The sequence below is a fragment of the Abramis brama genome, assembly GCF_963993115.1.
Source record: "Abramis brama genome assembly, chromosome: 25".
In the NCBI taxonomy this organism is placed as follows: domain Eukaryota; kingdom Metazoa; phylum Chordata; class Actinopteri; order Cypriniformes; family Leuciscidae; genus Abramis; species Abramis brama.
Window position 1 is genome coordinate 14015586 of NC_139987.1, and position 21286 is coordinate 14036871.

Consider the following 21286-nt stretch of genomic DNA (forward strand, 5'->3'; position numbering starts at 1 on the left):
CCTTTAACATCTTTCATGAGCCAATGAACTACACATAAAGCACTGTCAATAACGCAATAAAAAAAAATGACAGTACAGTAAAAAACTTGTTTATTGCAAAATAGTCAAATATATATGTTGTTTAAGCACTGCTTCATGAGGGTGGGAGCTCACAGCTGAAAAAATTGCAAAGTTTAAAGCAAAATCTACAGGATGTTTCTCTTAATTTTGCCTACAAGCGATGAATGCACAATTATGATAAACTAAAATAGTTTTCTCCCACACTAAACCATATCACAGAGGCAAAGTTACAGCCCACTAAGCCGAGAAACATTATTAAGATTAAAGTCTGCTTTTACAAAAATATAAAATTGAATTGATTTATTCTTACTTGGTGAATTATCATCATTGGCCTCGTCTAATATGCTCTGGGCTACCCTGACGCTTTGAGAAATGCTGCTTTGAAATCTCCTTTTGACCACAAAGAATAATACATGTGAGACATAATGAGGCCAAGACACAACAGTGGAAAATCGCGGTTGTCTACATTTCAGATTTTGTGACAGGAACATTTGTAATACTGATGAGACAAATGAACAATGGAAAAATATGAGTGTTTAAAGAGATTTACATTGTTGAGACGCTAAACAAACTTGTGTATCCTGTTACTGCTGTGTTTGTTTGTTCTCTCAGATGACAGCTTTATGACTTGACTGAAGCTGAATTTATTGACTATAATGTATTATCTTATCTAACCATCTCGTATCTAACCATCTACAGATAAAGACCAGATGGTCTCCACGTTCCTACATTTATGATGGGCCATCTCTGCTTTTCATCTTTATCTCTAATTATATCAAATATGACACTCTGGGAAAATTATCCCCAATGCTGAGCTCACCGCCCAAAGGAATCATCACCTCTAAAGCCATCAACCACCTGCTGTCCCATGAAGCAACTCTCCAACAGCAACTTTCTGGACCCTAAGGATTCATACATGGTAATAGTCATCTCAACACATCATGAAATTCAATTAGCTGATCTTAAACAGCAACACTGCCCCCAGAAACCTCTGAGCTTGCCAGTCTCAACACTATGTCACCAGATACAGCCACAGCTGCTCTGCTTTACTCCGAGACAACAACAGTGGACATCAGGCACGCAAACGAGAGAAGGTCGAACAGCCACATGAGTAGTACGAAATGATGCAAACAATGTGTTAGAGAGAAAAAAATGAAGGAATGGTGAGGAAATCAAACGGAATTGAAGATAAAAGGAATGACAGAGGAGAGAGGAGTGAGAAGACTAATAATTAGGAGTGCATAGCTCTCTGGAAGACCAAGAGAGCTATGCACTCGACCAATATGACCAATACTCGACCAAAATCGATCAATATGAAAAAAACTTTTAACAGCCGATCACCAATATGATACCGATATCATTGACTGCTGAATGCTGCAATTGACCAATCAGAATCATGCTTTCCAAATAAAGCCACGTAATAAACAGAATAGTGCAAGTATTTCACTAAAAAGGGGGTGAAAGGAACCAAAATATTGCATAATGCAATGCTGGAAAAACAGAGTAGAGGAAATGAAGAAAAGGCTGAAGCCACATTGCCATATGGGGTGAGAATTCAAACAAATGAGGCATTCTGGCACCCCACATTCATAGGACTGAGATTTCAACCCATATTTGAGATTAAAAACATTTATTAAACTTGTGAAGTGTTTGTTTAATGACTTTACTAATTGTTGTGCCTTAAAGGAAAGAGCTTTATTGAGCATAAAAAAGGAATTTCAAGGAGGATTTCTCGAGCACTTGGGCAACTTACATGGGTATTCAATACATCTATCACCATTTACCAACTACAAAAAGGGTTTGTGTGCTCTATTGCAGAATGACACAGACTATGTGTAGGTAGTCACAGTCTGGATCCTGTTTCCGTTGGGGCACTTTATAATGTGACCCCACCAGGGGGCCGGTCTTATGTTACAGGAAGCTGTTCCCCAGGTAGCTTCCTCTACAAGCATAAGTCCAGATGTGCTCCAATGCCCAGTTTATTAAACGCGATTAGTCTTTAGGACAAAATACCATTCAACACCACAGTGCGTACAATTGCTTCAACAGGTGAAGAAAAGAGTTTTCTACAGTTTAATTTGGGAAATGTAACACTAGCTGCACCTGTGAACATAAACACGCAACCCTGCCAAATAGAAATACGTAGTACACAATAAATTCATATGATACAAATGAATTGTTTTAAGCACTGAAGAGCTGTCCAGTTCAACATGACCCTGAGCTGCCAAGGCACGATTCAGGAAAAGATCTTTTTCGCTTCGTGAAGCGCATATAAACACTAAGCTTTCTCTTAAATGTGAAAGTAATCAAGGCACATCCTGAAAGAATGATATACTCTTGATGACAGTTTAAGATTTGTATGTCTATATTTTGTCCTGGGTGGGTGTAAGTCCATTTATCTCTCATTTGTTCTGAATTAAACTTTATATGTTCCAGACCACCGTAAGAGACACTTTAAATGCATCAGACCAGCAGTGAGAGACTTATTATCAGATGTGAACAGGAGGGAATTGATCTCCGGTCTTACTAATGGGTGGACAATGTACACCAACTTGGAATCAGTTTTTTACACTTAGGAATCATACAATGGGAACAAAATCTGCTCTGAGATCAGCATAAAAGCGCAAGTGTAACAGTACTAATGGAAAAGCCCAACGGTTGATACATGAGCGCATTGGGTGGAGAGACCTCTGTCCAGTACATAAAGAAGGGTCCTTCTTATCCAAACATGCTTTAAAAGGGACTGTCCCGAACAGGGTTTGGTTTGGGCACTCTACTCACGAAATCTGTCGGATCACCAGAACAATGAACAGAAAACTAGAGCAGACTGCTTCCATGAGAAATTACTCTTGGGAGAAGAAAGGAAACCGAAATACAAATATAAGGCAGTTTTCTCTTTCAGCAGTGTGTAAATAATACACCATTCTATTCTATAGATAAGCTTAGTTAAACAGACATGTTTTTGGAGGAAATGACTGGACTAGCCGTGAGTGTTTGTGTTTGGGGGATAGTGGTTGAAATTTAAACTATTAAAAATATACATTCATCAATCCAATCTGTCATTCAAGACTGCTAATCAATGTCTAAAAAATTCCTATAGACAAATGCATGTTTATTCTGAGGTGTGCTAAAAATGTATATTATGCATCAGCAGTTTATCATACAAACATTGATTAAACACAAATCCCTTCTCTGTGAAGGGCAAACTCACTAAGAAATAATGCATTTGTTGATAAATGCTGTCAGTGATGTTTTAGTGTGCGATTTGATATCTCAGGAAAAATTATGCAAACTCTAAATGCAATTCCCCATCTTGGATATAAAAATATTATCTATCATGTAATGAATAGCTACAGCCATGATCAACAGAAAAATGTACACAAACATCTCTATTAAATACAATTTAATAATTGTGCCACACAAACAGAGCAAAGTCAAAATCTATCATGAGCCTAATTTACATAAAAAGGAGTTTTTGGACTGAAGAATGATAGTGTTATTTTAGCGCATTTAGTGCCTGGTTAACCTGGACTGTAGGTGGTTAACGAATAAGATGTATGTTTTTGTGCAAAATAGCGACAGTGAATTTGCCCCTTGGTCTTATTAATAAATTTCCTTAAGTGCTGCGCACTCTGAAGTTCCAAATTGAATAAAAATATGAATGGGACAAATAGTGATTTATAAAAATACCGAATGTCTACAATGTCCAGAATAGAAAAACACTAATGCAAGCCAAGTCCAGTGTCTTAGTGGATCAGAACCAGTGACCACAGCCGGTTTGGTGTATTACATGCCAATATGTGAGTCCTGGTGCCATAAGGACTGCTGCTACTGAGCACTGGATCAAAAATAACACCCATACTAGTGTCCTAACCTGGTTCAGTGAGACCAAAGGGAAATATGCTGGAATGAAAGTTGCTACAAGGGTACTGAAAAACCAACTGTGCTGCCCGAAATGAGTTGAAAGAATGTTGACTAATAATGAGAAAAGATTCATTCAACAGAAAAACCATTGAATTTTTTCATGTCATTTGTGTTGAGTGAGTGATTTAAATAAATAATGTTTTGATACATTTAAACAGCGTTTTGCTAAACTTGCATATCTTCTAGTTTCACAGAATAATTTCTCATAACCCCTTCATTCCAAGATTCACCGATCAGTATATTGTTCACTTCCAGCTTCCTTTTTATTCCTGACTTTATGCATCTCTCTATGTGTGTGGCAAAGCCTCTTTGTCTCTCTTTGTCTCTCTATTCTTCTCTTTCATTCACTCTCCTACTTCTTCTTCATACTGCAAACCCACATACCAAATTCCTCCAAACAGTGACCAGCGATTCTTTCCAAATATATGTTAAATGAACCAGCAACAATGTGGAATTCCAGTATTTATCTAAAAAGTTTGTTCTGGAGGGTATTTTTCAACAGATGCTTCTGTTGGAAACTGACATTACGGAGGTCCTTTGAAGTCTGGAATTGCTTATTATTGGGCGAAAAAAAAAAAAAATTAGGAAAAAAGCATGCCCTGATTTTCATTTCTTTCCCACAGGGGCAACAACAGCTTGAGAACACAGTTGGCCCAGTTGCCACACGGTGACAACAATTATCATGGCAACAGACTTAAACCAACATTTCAAAAGAACAACAAAGCACAATTTTACCATCTGTCAAGCAGCTTTCTGCAATTCTCTATGAGAGGATAAAATCTGCTAGTCATATATCATAATTACAAATTGCCTTGGTGAGTGAAATTACAAGTTTTTATTGCTCCACAACTACCATGGATCTTTCAAGCTAAATAAAAGACCCAAAACAAATATGCACAATACTTTTAAATCTTGTTCTAAGACATATGAGATTGCTATAGTCAAAAGTAGGGCTGGGTAAAAAAAAAATCTTGATTTTCCAATTAATTCAATTTCAATTTCCAATTAAACTGCTGAAGCAAAAATGTGCAATCAGTATACCATAACTCAATTCCCACAACAAACAACTCACTCTTATAAGTTACCAATTTGAATTAGTCTGAAAAACCACACTGTATCTTTTACAGCATTAGATGCCATCACATAAGCAAATTTGTCATTATAACTGAAATATATCCAAATCAATCCCAATCAAATCAAATTGGAATCAAATATTTAGCTTGTGAATCAGAATGTAATTGAATCAGGAAATAGGTATGAATACCGAGCCCAAATCAAATGTTACATTTAATACTACGAAACCTGAAAAAAATCATGGCCAAAACAATCACAGAAAAACAAATCACAGAAACAATACAAGTGAAGTAGGTGAACAAGGTACAAAACATAAAAGGAAAACATAATCATTCCTACCTCAAGGAAGCAGGTCCCTGCTGATGTGTTCTCCTTGATTGAAACATTGTAGAAGCTGCTCCCAAACACTGGCTCATTATCGTTACTATCCTGGAGGTCTATTTCTACCAGAGCAGTGGAGGATAACGGGGGTCGCCCTCCATCAGTGGCCACTACTTTGAAACTTGGCTTTGGGTCCTTCTCATAATCCAGATTGGTTGCAGTGGTTATGATACCTGTGACAGGGTCAATGGTGAACCAACTGGCGTGCGTTTTCTTGTCTGGTAAGATGCTGTAGCGGACATCACCGTTGGGACCGTGGTCTTTGTCTCTCGCGGTCACTTGCAGCACAAAGCTACCTGGGTAGACAACTTCTGGAATGGTCTGCTTATATGCCTGTTGGTCAAAGAGAGGTGGGTTGTCATTTACATCGGTGACATGAATCGTAAATGAGGACTCTGCACGAAGCGGTGGGGTTCCAGAATCAGTAGCCATGACACGAAGTTCATAAGAATCCCTCTCTTCCCGATCCAGAATCTGGTCTACGTAGATGAGGTAGATGATGCTGTCTTTAGTGGTCAGGGCAAATTTCCCATCCCCTCCCTCAAGAGACACATTGACATTGGAGTACTCGCCATAATCAGGGTCTGAGACAGAGATTCTTGCAACGTATTGGCCCGGCTGAGCACCTTCAGAGATTTGGGGTGAGCCGTCCTCACTGAGAAAAATTATGGTCATGGTTGGCTGGTTATCGTTGTAGTCTCTAACATGTATTGTAACAAAGGCATTGGTGATCTCTGGATGGCTCGCATTATCTCTGGCTTGCACTACCAGCTCATGAACCTTCCTCACCTCGTAGTCTAGAGGCTTATTGAGTGTAATGATCCCAGAGCGAGGTTCGATGACGAAGTAGCGATCCGGGTCGCTCTGCCGTCGGTTTATCTCATACAATACAAGGCCATTGTCTCCTTCGTCAGAATCAAATGCAAAAACTTGCAGGATGTTACTGCCCTGAGGAAGGCTCTCAGAGATGATGGCACTGTAACGGCTTTGGTTGAAAATCGGAGCGTGATCATTGATATCCTGCACCAAGACGTCAAGTGTCATCTGTCCAGTCTTCCTCGGAGATCCACCGTCAAAGGCCTCCAACACCAAGGAGTAGGAGGACCTCTTCTCTCGGTCCAAGACTCCATTGACTACCAAGTCAAGGTAAAGGACTTTGTTTGCAGCTCTTTTGGTCTCGAGTCGGAACACTTGTCCTACATTGCCTTCTTTAATCTGATATCCTTGTACAGTAAGCTGATCCTTATCCGCATCAGTGGCAGGCTCAAGAGAGAACTTAGTTCCCACCGCTGTTTGCTCTGGGATCTTCAAAGAGGCTTTCTTCTTGGGGAATGTAGGGGCATGGTCATTGATATCATTTACAGTGATTGAGACCTTGACTGTGAACCCTGTCATAGTGACAGCTATAAAACTGTAATGGTCTCTTTCCTCTCGGTCAAGTCGCCTGGCGGTCTTGATAATGCCTGTGGTTTCATCGATGTGGAGATCACTACCAATGCCGGTACCTTCATGATCAGAGATGAAGTATAGTGAGGCTGTAACTCCAGGTAGCAAACCAGCGCTAATGTCGCCCACTATCGTCCCTGCAGGTTGTTCCTCATCTAATTGGAGCTCTAAAATACCTGATGTGCCCTCTCCGCTGACCATTACTGTTAATAGTTCCACTACTACACAAAGCACCAAAAGCATCCTTAGCCTCCAGAATACCCACATCCGGAACTGTCCACATGTGTTTTTCCCAAAGCCATTCAACGGAGTCATCGTGCCAAGGTTTCTTCACACCTGCAAAACAGGAGGGGAGCAGATTGTCACAATCACATTTACACATCAGAATATTATGACATAGATACCAATGCAGATCAATGCAAATTCCTGTCTCTCACAAACAGCTGGAATGCATGAGAAAGGGGTGTGTTTGCTTCAAAAAGGAGAGGCTTTCCCCAGTCAGGGCAGTAAAAACGTATGTGGATGTTGTACATGCTCTTATTTATGACTATGCCTTTTCAAAATACACTTCACACGCATCTATTTCCCATGTATCTATGATGCTGTCAGATAGTCCCAAATGCTTTAATAACAGTGTATAAAACGTTAAAAAAAACAGCCACCAGACGTTTGTTTACTCTAGAACTCATAAGCCCATTAGCTGAATCAGACTTTTTTTAATGACAACCTAAACAAAAAGCAAAAATTTTTATACCATTGTTGTCAAATTTTATTCCTGATTTGAGATGTTATATGAATGTAATATAACAGCTGTACTTGCATAACTGTACAGTAAATAGCTGCCCAGGATATTATGAATATGGCCACCTAGTCAACCAACTGGCAAAAGAGACTTGTGCCATAGAATCATTCATATTTGAAAGGGTGGTCACCAGATTGCAGGACAAGCCTCTCTTGCTTGCCACTATAATCCCAACATGTTAAGGACAGACCACATGGAGCCCTGCCGTTAAAAAACGTTTAGTTAAAAAACATGTTAAACATGTTAAAAAACATTTAGTTGAGATGTTGACATATAATATTCTTTGAGTACATTTATTCATTTAGCAGGTTATTCATCCTTTGAGTGCAGTCAGTTCAAACCAAAACCAGCCAGTAGTTGATTTTTAAGAAAAAATTTCTTTTTTTAAAGCCATGTTAAAGAAGCAAACTTAGCCACAAATTTTGAGCAGACAGAAAGACATTACTCAGACAAAAAGGCCAGACAGAAGTTTGGAGCATGTGTTTGGAAAGCATCTCTTCTCTTGTCATATGTGTGAAGGCTGAATCCTCTGTGAAGCAATCTGCTACAGATGGTCAGACTCCGGATATTTTATACGCCACTGAAGAAGTACACTAGCACAATTAGAAAATTATACTACTTTGGCTGGAATCACAACAAACCTCAGGAGTCTTTGCACTTGCGCTGAGTAGAGTATCTGTTGGTAAAGTCTGTATTATCCAAACCTCAATGCATAATGATGGCAAATCATCACTGTGGGCTGTTGTGGTCTCTATTCATAATTGGATTACAAATGCAATTTGTCCTTGTCAGATCTGTTTAAGAGTTCTCCAGTGAGATGCACAGAACTCACTGTAGGACAAAAAGAAATATTGAATCTGGACTTCAGTGTCATTTTTTTTTTTAACAAGAAAAGCCCTCCAGATAAAACCACATGAATGTTTTCATTCATTACAAGGCTTTTCAAGCAGGCTCCCTCTAGTGGCCACAATGAGTCAATAGGTTTATGAAAGGAGTAGAACAGATTTAAAAGTAATGCTTTTTACCTTTAATCTATCACAAAGATGTCTACTGTCTGAACCAATTGTCCTGTGTGTTGTGTATGACACATCAAGTGATTTTGTGCCACTAATGGTAGGCATTTACAAATAATGATCCTCACAAACACAGTTGACCAGCAGGGCCCCATGCGGTCTGTCCTAATCAACTATCTGCGACCTTCACTAACATGTGTTTTCTAATACGGCCTTAGCCTGACGTGTGTAAGGGGGGCACACTTACACACAAACTGCATATCCAAGGACAAAGACAGCAATGACTATCTGTTCATCACATTGATGATCTGAAACAAATCTTGTCGAAACAATTTAAGTGATCATTATAGGACAGGAAAACAGTTGTATTTGGGGTTAAAACCTAAAACCTTCAATTTTAGGATCAGGGGACCCCCTATAGGTATTTGTGTGAAGTGTGGCGGGCCCTATGTTCATTCTAATGAAAGTAGCAGAGATTGTGGGGCACTTGGGGGCCACTTTGAGCCAATTTAAACAGATTCTGAGATCATGGAGGCCCACGATGCATTGCCACACAATGCGTCTCATTCTTATATTTAACGGCTTATTAAAATACATAGCATAAAAAGGTTGTCGAGGGGGCCCGTGGAACTGACGGTTTCTCCATCACGATCTCTCCGAATAAACAGAGGCCAGACTGAGTGATTGACAGAGGCGTCTGAGGAAAACCTGTGGGGGGCCGGCTGTCCTATACAATGTTTCTGCAGCAGCACAGAGCCGAAGATCACCGCCATGTTAGACCGCGGAGATTTAAGAATCTTCCTATGGACATTCAAACTTGTATCTTAAAACTAATTTGATAGCCTAACTACTTTTGTTAGAAGCATTGGAACATTCAAACTGTGAGTGATCATATTCATGTTGCACTATAAAAATGATGCAGAAACCATCGCAGGGTAGGATATATCATTTTAAGAAACTTGGCTCTATTTGAGGGACGAATGAGAAATCTTTCACCAAAACCCATGCTTATGATGGGTCTGAAATGACTGAATACGGATGAGCAGTTGCCACAGTTTCCGCAGGCTAAATGGGTATGGAATTCACTCCCGCTCAGTTTTCAGTATTTAGACAACCACAGTGCCAGACCTCCTTGGGCTTTCTGCTTTTAGCCGTCCAGCTGTCGTCAAAATGCTGGAGTTGGTTGATTTAACGGTGAAGGTGGCAGGCGGGTCTTAGTAAAAGATTCCAACTGATATGAGACTGGCTTAGTTGTTTTTTATGGCAGTTGAGCTATGCTAAGTCTGAGGAAGCAGGTGACAGATGAACAAAGGATCAGGTCACTGAGCATCCATTAAATAAATGCAAAGAGTATTTACAGATGCTAATACTTTATAATATTGCCATAAAGTAATTTAGTTAAATAAATGTGGGGGTTATTTTGGATGAAAACTTAGATTCTTATTGGACTAGTTGTGAGGAGGGGGAAAAAACAAGGCTAAATTTAATCTTTTTTTTTATATATATATATATATATATATATATATATATATATATATATATATATATATATATATATATATATATACATAATGTCCAATGTAAAATCCTGAAGCAAAATCAGTTGAGAACCACTGATTGAGACTATTTGTGTGCCGGTATGAAACTGCACTATACTTGTAAAACTCTATATCTCAAAGAAACCTTAATTCTCTACAAAGATAGCCATTCATACAGTACATTTGCAAAACCCTAAAGATATGAGATCCAATAAAATCCCTTATCAGCGTGCTTTACTAGTGACTCACTCATGGTAGCCAACGCACGCTTTTTAGCTGTCATCTGTACCGCGTTTGAATAAAGGCCGAGATTACACTTCTGAGGGCAATTACTACTAATTTCTTCAGTGTGTAAAGACCCTCAGTGCACTTAAACAAAACAGCTTAAGACATCAAGAGTGAGTTCAAGGTTGGAACCAATGCCAACTCTAAAACTCGTATAGAGAATTTGCCACTGGTTCACGGGAGGTTTACCAGCCCGATAAATCTCTCAGTTAACACACTAACATGGGCTGAGGAAAGATCTCATGAGTAAAAACAACCTCCATCATCAGGTGAGTGAATGAAAAGTTTGTCCCCCAGTTTGGACAACAATGACGTAATTCTAAGTAACTGGTGTAACATAGCTTTCCGGACATTTCTCTCCACACAAGCACATACTAGTTTGGTTTTTTATGGTCTCTCTGTGGCACAGGTTTAATAGGATATGTGGTTTCCTGAGAAAGTAACTGGAAATATGGAGTTTGTCACTGTGGCAAAAATGCAAGGAAGAAATGTTTCCAAATTTCCAAGTCCAGAAAAAACAAGGTTTGGGCTAAAGCAGTGACCCCACAAGTTCAGATGAAACATTTCTCATGCTAGCCACCCCAGAAACACAAGTTCCCTTCATAATCATCAGTAAACCCTAATTTAGTGAAAGCTACACATTTTCATTCTAAATTTTCAGTGTTTTTTTAAGTTTTATAAATGTATTTAGTATTTTTTATGCAGTATAATTATTGCAATAGCGTAAATATATGAGATAATACATTATGTAATATAATTATTATTTATTAATTATTTTATTTATGTTATTATTAGCCAATATTTAGATTGGATGGATGGATGGATGGATGGATGGATGGATGGATGGATGGGATTGAATTTAATAATATATTAAATTCATATAAAAACAAATGCATGGTTTTGTAATAGAAAATATGTACTATATTTTAAAAAAAAATCAATCCTCAAGAAGAATTTCCCAATTATAGATACACCCTACACACTACTCTGCATGTTCAAACCTTCACCAACCAAAGACAAAACAAGGTCGTAAACCAAAATAAGGTTGTTAAAAGTCCAACTTGTCTTAAAGTCACCATGTAATCAAAATTGACAATTCCAATTTTTACAGAATGTTGCAGTGTTTATAATAAAAGATTTATCTCTGCCATCTGTTCTCTTCATGAGGTATGTCTCGGCAGAGGGTGGGGCTATATATCCTCCACAACTGACGGCAAACTGGCATTCAGATCTGCCTCCATTTAGTTAGCAATATCCAACTTCCTACAATCTAACAAATTCCCAAGAACGAAATCAAGTCCAACCCTACTTTTTTTTCTCATTCCAAAAGCCGTTTCACTCAGGTATATAAGTCACAATATTCCGTTTCACAATAAGTCGACTTTTACTCTCACAAAACAGATCTGAACCATATTATGCCAACACAAGTAAAAAAATAAATATTAAATTGCTAATTACCTCTTCCCTGAGTGATTTGCAATGTTTAAATAAAAAAAAATATTTTAATCAGATTAACATTTTGCCTTTACCTGCCAAGCACACTATGTGCTCTAAGAAAGAGAAAGCTTCAGTGAGTGAGCAAAACAACCTGCGGTCTCCCTGTTATGATCGGGGTCGGGTGTACAGCATGCTCTTTTTCGAGGAATGGGATGTAACAGGAAAAGAGAGACTGTGAGAGAGACAAGCTCCCTGAATTATTAATAAGCAGTGACGAACTGTTTAACAAACGTTGAACATTGAGATGCCACATCTCAGGTTCCCATGTCTCCCAGGTTACAGCACACTGTCCCACTATACACACTAAACTGGGTATTAGACTACTTGAGATAAAACGTCTCTGACATCTAATTGCTTCAGATGTTGAAATCTCTGGGGGAAACAAATGCTTTGCTCTTCGAATGGTTTAACATTTAAACGTATTAGTTAAATCGCTGTAACACAGTACAGTATATGTATCACAACAGAACATTTTACATTAACATAACATAAAATTTAATTAAATATTAAATCTAAAAATTTTAATTAAATGTTGAAATTAATGTTGAAATTTAAAAAAATAATGCTGATGATAAAACCAAATGCAGTTTTTAAAAACCCATTTATTTTAAAATATTCTTATAGGGTGTAATATTTTAATATAACATTTTAATGACATACTAAAAATGTGTCAATTTCATAAGAAATTACGTGACCAATAAAAACGACCAAAATATTTTTTACTCCTTAGACTATGGGGAAGTTAATGTTAAAATGTATAAAACAGATGTTTGTCTAAATTAGAATTACAGAAAGCCTACACCCAGAGCAATCACCACCAGCCGTGGTACCTTTCTATTAAGGAAAAGGAACTGTGCCTCAGTAGAATTGTACACTGACTTGTCCAAACTCGGACCTTATCTACAAACATGCGTATTTCCAGTCCATTTGACAGTGCTGATGCTTGAGAACAACTACCATTACTGGCCATGAGAGGTAAAACACAGCACAAAGCCACAGTGCCACCATGCTAAAGTTTGCTACTCTGAATAAATATGCTGTCAAGGGATTTTAGACATAGAATGAAGCTCTCAATGATTCAATGATACTGAGTGAATGAGCAGCTCAGGTGAGAGCAGAGCGAAGCATTCAGTGTCTTTTGAGTGCTCTGTGTATCTCACAAGCCTGGTTTGGCTTGTTATTAGTATCTTAATATAAAGCACACAAATAAGAGCAAAGACTAAATGTTGCACTTCAGTAACCACTTACATTGAAAGCGTATAGCAACCTCACTCAAGAGGAGTGGATCACCAACTGGTCAAATGACTTAGCAAGAACATGCTTCATAGATGGAAAAAAAGAAACCTTTCCCAGGAGAAAAGCCGCTGGAGCGTTTAGATATAATGGCTTGGCTCTAACCAAAGTGCCAGGGAGCCGATTCCAAAATCTAACAATAGAGACCGTTAGGTAAGCTAATTAAAAACAGAACATTTACACACAGACACAAAGTGTTTTAGGCAGTTTTTGTTACCTATCTTGGAGTGTAATGTAAGTTAGAATAGTATGTAAATATAAAAGAAAAAAGGTCTGGTTTTTATATCTGCAACCCAGACTCAATGGAAAAAGTGTTTGTGGCGACATTTCAGCTAAATTATCCTTCCTGCATGTTTCGCGACACTTTCAAAGTGAAATGTCCAGTGAGTGGCATTAAAAAGCATGTTCAGTTTCATTTGAAACAGATGAATGTGAATCTGGCAAATGTTTTTGTTGGTTGTTGTACACATTGCGGCAGTTGAAGGAAATTAAATGTATAGTGCTAAAAGGTATTAGCTCAACTGCATTTGAAAATAACGCACCACCTACACTAAATCAAACTGATAGTGTTAACAAAAGCAAAAGTGAGATTAAAAAAAAAAAGTCTACTGAAGCAACCATGGCATTTAACTTGCTTTCGAGCTTTTTAATAGTGATTCATTTTTTCATAGGACTTGTACCCAAGCACTCCACATCGCAAGTGCAGTGCTGTACCAGGTGAGCTACTGAGCAAGTTTACCAAGTCAGACAAGCCATACAAAGAGTCGGTTATGTGATGCAAATATCAAACTGTATTTACAAATCATGCATTTCAGCTGGAAACTGCAGTGAATTGTAAATATAGGTATGTTTTTGAAGTTTTGCAAAAATGTAGATAGATGCATGTATTTCCATCAAGCCTAGGTTGAATATTTTTCATTCATTCAAAGAAGGGAGGAGTGAGAATTGGTCTATGGCACATCCAAGAATAACTTAAAAAATGTAATGTTTTCATTCTTTTTCTTTTTTTTTTATAAGGCAAGTGTATAAAATCACACGCAAACCGTTTCCGCTAAAGAACAATTCTAGGATGATTATAAGGCTTCAATTAAAAGCATAAGGAAAGAGAAATGGATATACACCCTTGAGATCTAACATCTAGACAGGGAAATCACTCAGCACTGGGGCTATTTCTCCCCTTTCCGACTGCGGCGTTTGCAGGAAACAGATTAATCGTGGTTTCCCCTAGACCAACAAAGAGTTCAGACCATACTTCTAATCTTAGAGTTTCAATGTCTTTAAAAAAGGGTAGCAAATACACATTTATATTAAATAGCGATCATTCAACAAAATACCAAGTACATAAGCTGCACAAATGATCCTCATGCAATATGCGGTGGTCACGAGTGGTTTCAAATCCCCTCCAACTGAAACACACACCCTATTCTCTTCTAATTAAATCAAACAGCTTCTCTCCCCCATGTGTTGCCTCTGATCAGTTTCCAAGTGTTGATGGGCAACAGTATGAACAGACTCCCCCTCACTGGGCATGTCTTTCTTTTACTGCCTTATAACGTGTCTCACGCAGAGGCAGCACATGTGCCCTGCGCTCCTGACATCAGCTATGATCTGTGATGCAGGGAAAGAGGTTCCAGAGGAGTCATAATAATTATTCTTAAGTATATTTCAACGGAAATCTGTGATTTATAAAAGAGAGGAATCACTTATTATGTATAATTAGATCTACACTAAGATCTATTGTGTCTGTCTTTCTGCAATTTTGCTCATTAAAGCTGCCTCTCAACTGCCAAACAAATGTAAGAATTTTTAACCAAGCTCATAACTGTTTTCCTACAATATTTACAAAAAGCGTTGTGCAAGAAACACGATTATGAAATTCAAATGAAATGTTTTACGATTCACAACAGACTTGACTATCACCCAAGCGGCAACCTTCCGGTCTCTCTCTTGAATCCAACACGGAAGTGACTTATACTGCAATTCATCGACTGGCCGCTAGAGACAGGCTCCAAAAGAGAGTCAATTCCATATACCTCTCATGTTAATATGCCCAACTTTACAGCAGAGCCTGTATATTTTTATAACTCATCCGTTTAAATTATATTTAGCCTTAAAGTTCTGCATAATTAAGGGCGTGGTCACTTGAGTGACAGGTGGATTGCCGCTGCTGTCACTACTAGCCTTTTGTCTGCTGTCTGTTAGCCGGCTAGTCACCTCAGCTAATCCCACCTCTTTACCCATTTTCGGATATCCGGGAGTGACGCGCTGCCAAGATGGCAACGGCTGGCACTGCCCACTTTGGGCTTCAAAAATGCTCTTCAGAAACCTACGGGTGATGTCACGGACACTACGTCTATATTTTTTCACAGTCTATGATATCACCGAGCTCTCCGTGTACAGAGATGTTTTGAAATTATATGCGCTGTGACTGTATATGCCTTTGTTCAAAACCACGCCGAATCGAGAGCTCGTGTCCAATCATGACTGACAGTCAATCAATGACTGACAGGCCAATGTCCAATGAACAGATGTTTCTTACAATAAAAATAGCGCTCATGAATGCATGGCGTCCGACTGAAACCAACAGCAGGGTTCTCAAGTTTTATCAAAAGCTTGGAGTGAGATCACATGCGGTTAGGGGAGGAGCCCTAATGGAGCCCCGCCCCCGCCCGTCCCCGCCCCCCAATTTTACCCATTGTTCATAATTAACCAGCACAAATTGAAATTATAACAATTGGTAAATCTGATAAATGACAGAGCAATTCATCACATCAAATATACTCTTTAATGTTATATTTCAAAATTACAAATATACAAAAATTACAAAAATATAACAAATTGCTCCAAACAGTTTGGAAAAACAAATCTTTTTGCATTTTGAATGTGTCTAGTCGAAATGGTATAATGATTTATTGTGTGGTGGGACATTGTGAACAAATGACATATTAGAGTATTAAGGTGTGTGTGTGTGTGTGTGTGTGTGTGTGTGTGTGTGTGTGTGTGTTTGTGTGTGTGTGTGTACACAAGAGTACACACTCTAGCTTATGAAATGTGTTTTGTGTTGTAAGTTGTAAGCTCGATGCCAGACATTTTCACTGTCATAATGGATGACAGTGTTCCATCCAGAGCCAACCTGTTTCTAGTTTTGGTTTTGTTCAAACCTACAACAGAGAACACTCTCTCTGCATCTGCATTGGAGTGGGGAAGAATTAAAACCAGTTTGGCAATCTTTGACAGCCGTCCAAATCGGCTCAAACCGGTCACCTTTAAAAAGAAAATGAAGCAATGAGACCTAAATAATTCTTTAAATTCTATAATTCTTAAAATGTTAGACGATGTTCTTCCAACTTACCTTCTCCATCACGACGTGTGTTCGTGCGATGTTGTTGGTTACCTAGTAACGAACGTACGGTGGCCGAGAATGTTCCGTCAACTTCCGTGTGTTCGCGCATCTATGTTGCCTAGTAACGAACGCAATCTGGCCGAGATACGTGCTGGCGGCAGGAAACTTCACTTTATGTGCCTGCGCCTCTTATACAACGTTATATATAAAGCTTGCAGGACAACTTGGTTGGCATTGCCTTTTCAGCGTGAGAAATACACGGTGTGGCGTGTAAGTGTGTGAACTGGTTGAATTGCGTGTGTCTCACGGCCAATGCGTGAGACTTGAGAACCCTGCAACAGTGACGCTTCCCACAGTCTATTGAACATCGATCTTTGCTTTATTAATATCAATGGTACAGGTGTCTGTCATAGACTGCCGTGAAGTACGCTTTGACACGGCTCTATAGCCGTGCGTCCGCTGAATCCTACGCACAGATTTGTGCAGATTGAACAGGAGAACAGCGCCACAATCCTGAATGTTTTCGACCTTTCATCTGCTAAAATATTGACAAGGGTAGCCTATATGTAAATTATTTTAAGCGATATCAAATGAGCAGACGTGGTGTTCCGAATATCACTGCTGTGATTGTTTTTACTCTACAATTTAATAAACAAGAAGTTAATATTGGGTAAATTACATTTCAGTCACAGTATTTCTAGTTATTTTGTTAATTAATAATATCACTAAAGCAGGATTTACTGTTGTGCGTCTCCAAGCAACACACAGTAGTAGCGTTTGGTTAACAAATCGGTTTAGTGAATGATACTCATCATTTACAAAAACGCTTGCTGCCACCTAAAGGCGTAATGACATAACCTCCAGAAAGGTCACTGAAAAATCCCCACTAATACAGTGACACAATCAGTGAAAAGTCCCAGTTCTGTATTCCGTCTCATCACTCTTTAAGCGCAGCAAAACATTGAGGGAAGTGGATTTTAAAGCAGTGCAGTCATGAAGAAATCACCACAGAACTCAACAGTGGGGTCCCATAGCAAAATTGTTAAGTTCTTACACATCTGCAGTCACGTACAGCATCTACTTTCCTGTACTCAGTGCACACAACCCCTCAGTGCTACTTCTGTCAGTTCCACCAGTATTACATGCCTTTCACACATGAGTGAGTGAACTGCTCTCTTCTCTTTTAACTACATGCTCACGATACTTAATTACAGCCTGTGTAGTTTGAATGAGGGACCTAAATAATAGGCATGCTTTGATGCCGTGAGGTGCGTGCAGTTACGTTGCGTGCAGGCACATACTATAGCTACGCGTCCAGTAGCCGCAGTCACCGATAAAAGAGAGCAAAAAAAAAAAACTGGTAATCCTACAAAAACTCAAACATATGTCTCTTGTTAAAAATGGGAGTCTGTTTTTGGAGAATGCACGCCTCACAGCTCAAGAAGAAACCGATCTCCACTTGATCATTTACTGAGAACGTTTCAATTTACGTGCGACAATAGATAGCACTTGGCAATCCCATGTTTAGTGAAGATATGGCTCATTGTAGGATCCAAGACCGTATACTTGGTTGGGTGAAGGTAGGAATGATTATGTGCCGACAGTACAATCAGAAAACATCTTTGAACGTGGATGTTTAAAAATACCCACTGCATTAGTTGTGACTTTGAGAGTCAACTATTTCTAATAGCCTAAATTCTATTGGCCTATATGGCTTTTGGAGTTTGGAGGCTTTTAAAGTTTGCCTCGTGCAAACTCAAGACTTAACAATTGATTATTTTTAGGCTATAACCTAGGCTATAGCCTGCGATAGGCTATGTTAATGTTTAATAAAGTGATTAATTACAGCAGGCCTAATTGTTTTTCAGCAAAAAAATAAATAAAAAATGCCTACTGTAGGCTAATTATTTATCAAAACTTTTGTTTTTTTTTGTAATTTTTGCTTATGTAAACACAATTTCTGTTGTTAATGAAAAGTTGTTTGAAAAAGCCTACCCGTCTAACTGTTGAATATACTGGTAGGGTGAATTCAGATTGATTGGGACACTTTTTGCCATTGAGATGACTGGAAAAAAGTGTAATGCAAGAATCAACCTGAATTCACCCCAGTAAGACTCCACAACCATAGCCTATCCACAACTACCCCCACCCTGCCTGCGGAAATACACCTGAACAGAATATCAATTCTCAACTTGCTAATTAACTAAACATTAAGTAGGCTAGGTCTAGTTCATTTTTGGTTTGGTTGGTTTAGCTTGTTAAATTGTTTCTAGAGGCGATATCTTATGAGTTACGTGTTGGTCCATTTAGGAAACCTCTGTGGATGTTTATTCATTTTCTTGCTTGAGTCCTTAACGCATCCAAGCTGCATGCTTTAACCAGCTGACATGAAATACGCGGACGAATACAGTCACTTCATCGGGGTGAAAGAAAATGAATGAAACCACACTCTTGCAAAGGCTACACAAAGAAGCGCTTGGTTTTTGCTCAAACAGATATGTGAATGAATGATCAATAAAAATGTGGCTAAATCGTGCAGCCCCCCAACGTTTTCTCTTGAGCAAACCCTTGAGGTGTCAGAATCAGTGTTAAGCAGACTGTCTTAAATCATAGTGAAAGATAGGATAACGACATTGATTCTTACATTCATCTGATCGAGCTCCGCCGCTGTCTGTGAGCATCCGTTGTCTCACTCAAATCCAATTTGTATGCAGATGTATCCAGCCCGTTCCCAGCCTCAAACGGATCGTTTTTGTTTTAAGATTAATACATCAGCCTTAAATCCATGGGAAAGAGATTAAATACTCAAGCAGATACTCCTTGCTTTCACCGGCAAATATAGCCTATAGCCTCTCAGGTGTGAGCGGGTCTGCATTCACTATTCCATTCACCAAACGGGATCAGGATATCGTACGATTGCCTCTGTGTGTTAATAGTAACGCGCACCTCCGTATAACGGTCACCTCAGCATCCAATGTTGCATGGACTGGACGCTCTGTGGATACACCGCACCTCCGCGAGTGAAATCCGACACCCACCTCAGGCCCGGCCTCTCTTAATTTGGGTTGCTAATATATTCGACACGTGGGGAGCGGTACAAAAGGGGGAGCATTGGAAAAAAGAGGAGGACTGAGGAAAAGAGACTAGTTCCTGCAGACTGTAGTGCCACCATGCTCTACCTTGGAGAAATGGCTTTAAGACAAAGAACCAGATTCTAGACCTTCTTCCAATGTAGTTTGATGGTGTATGTAACTTATGTTTTTGCATATAGACTACATTTGCATATATGCACAATATATGTTTTCATATATATACAATTATGTATGAATATTAAATATTAAGGGCTATATAAGATAAAACACCTAAGTGTTATTGTAAGCAACCTAACAGTTATTGATGAATTGGTATAGAGAGAGGAACATATGAGGTTTGGGGCTGTGGACGTACAAAAAAAAAAAAAAAAAAGAGGTTGGGAATGTGAAACCTAAAATTCATTGATGGTTGTTGATTGATGGTTGTTTTAATGATTTAGAATAAATTAGCATTGCATATTATTTAATGTCTGTGAGTGGATAGACCTTGCTGGACATTATTTGTAGTATAGGGAGCATGGGCGTACACCCCGCAGACCGATGGAGTCTCAGTGCACAGCAGCACCAGGAGAATCAGTGTGACAGCAAGGTCATTTATCAACCTGGGTTTCAGGTCAACCCCCCCTCCAACTGCACCCAAGCGTTAAGTAGAGAGATGGGTTGCTGCCTGAATACAAACCTGCAGAAGAGAACACAGTCTTTCCTTGTTAAACGATTCAAACGCTTGGAAATTAAAAGGTGCAATTTGTGTTCTTATCCAAGAGTCTTACTGTAAATATCACATTCATTGTTCTCCATTTTCTCCAGAGTTATAATCTGAATGTTGCGCATAAATATTTTGGTCCTTTATAAACCTTGAGGTGAAATCAGCATTCAGTCATCTTATATGTAAATTTCTTTGCAGTTCCATTCTGTTGTAAAAAGACTTTACCGCAAAACTCATGATACACGCTCCTAAGTGTTAGCAGATGGTGACGTTGCGTTTCTCGTGTGCGAGCGTTTGGGGAGAGGCTCCCCACAAGGTTTAGGACACACTTGGCCTCTGTTCATAACCTTCAGATATCAGCCTCTATTTCTCTGATTTTATGTCTAGATGCAATACAATTCAGCCAATAGGCTCATGCAAATTCCCAGCCATACTAAAACACACAAACTCAATTTAAATGTAATTTCACAGAGTTAAACCTACGCATGTGGAGCTGTACTGTATGTTGCGTTTGAAGTTTTTCCATTGCTGATTTCCCACCAGTGCTGTTGTTATCTTTTGGAGAAATGGTACATGAGTACCTGAAACTTTGTGAAAGACTCCTCCTCACTTTGGTGAGTCCAATCACAGTGAGGTCATTTTGTCATGGCTCATTTAGATTTAATAAGGGTTTCTGTCTAAGGTGCCAGCGCCATTCACACAGACTGAGTTTGGCTGTCCTAACAGACTTTTCACTGGCTTGGACCGAGGCATTTTTGATGTGTGTGATACTTGAAATTGAGAACATTTATTCATTTTACATAGGAAAACATTTTAGTAACGTTATGTTTTT

The 21286-nt window shown here is 38.9% G+C and overlaps 1 protein-coding gene across 1 annotated transcript in view; it reads right to left on the reverse strand.

The window, feature by feature from the left end:
• dchs1b (dachsous cadherin-related 1b) overlaps positions 1–19609 on the reverse strand; it is a 96225-nt gene extending 76616 nt beyond the window's left edge. The window contains exons 1-2 of the mRNA XM_084104432.1: positions 19301–19609; positions 5398–7221 (exon numbers count right to left, since the gene is read on the reverse strand). Coding sequence (XP_083960558.1) covers positions 5398–7200 — 1803 coding nt within the window. The 5' untranslated portion in view covers positions 7201–7221; positions 19301–19609. The remainder of the gene's footprint in view (positions 1–5397; positions 7222–19300) is intronic.
• Positions 19610–21286: the final 1677 nt, after the last annotated feature.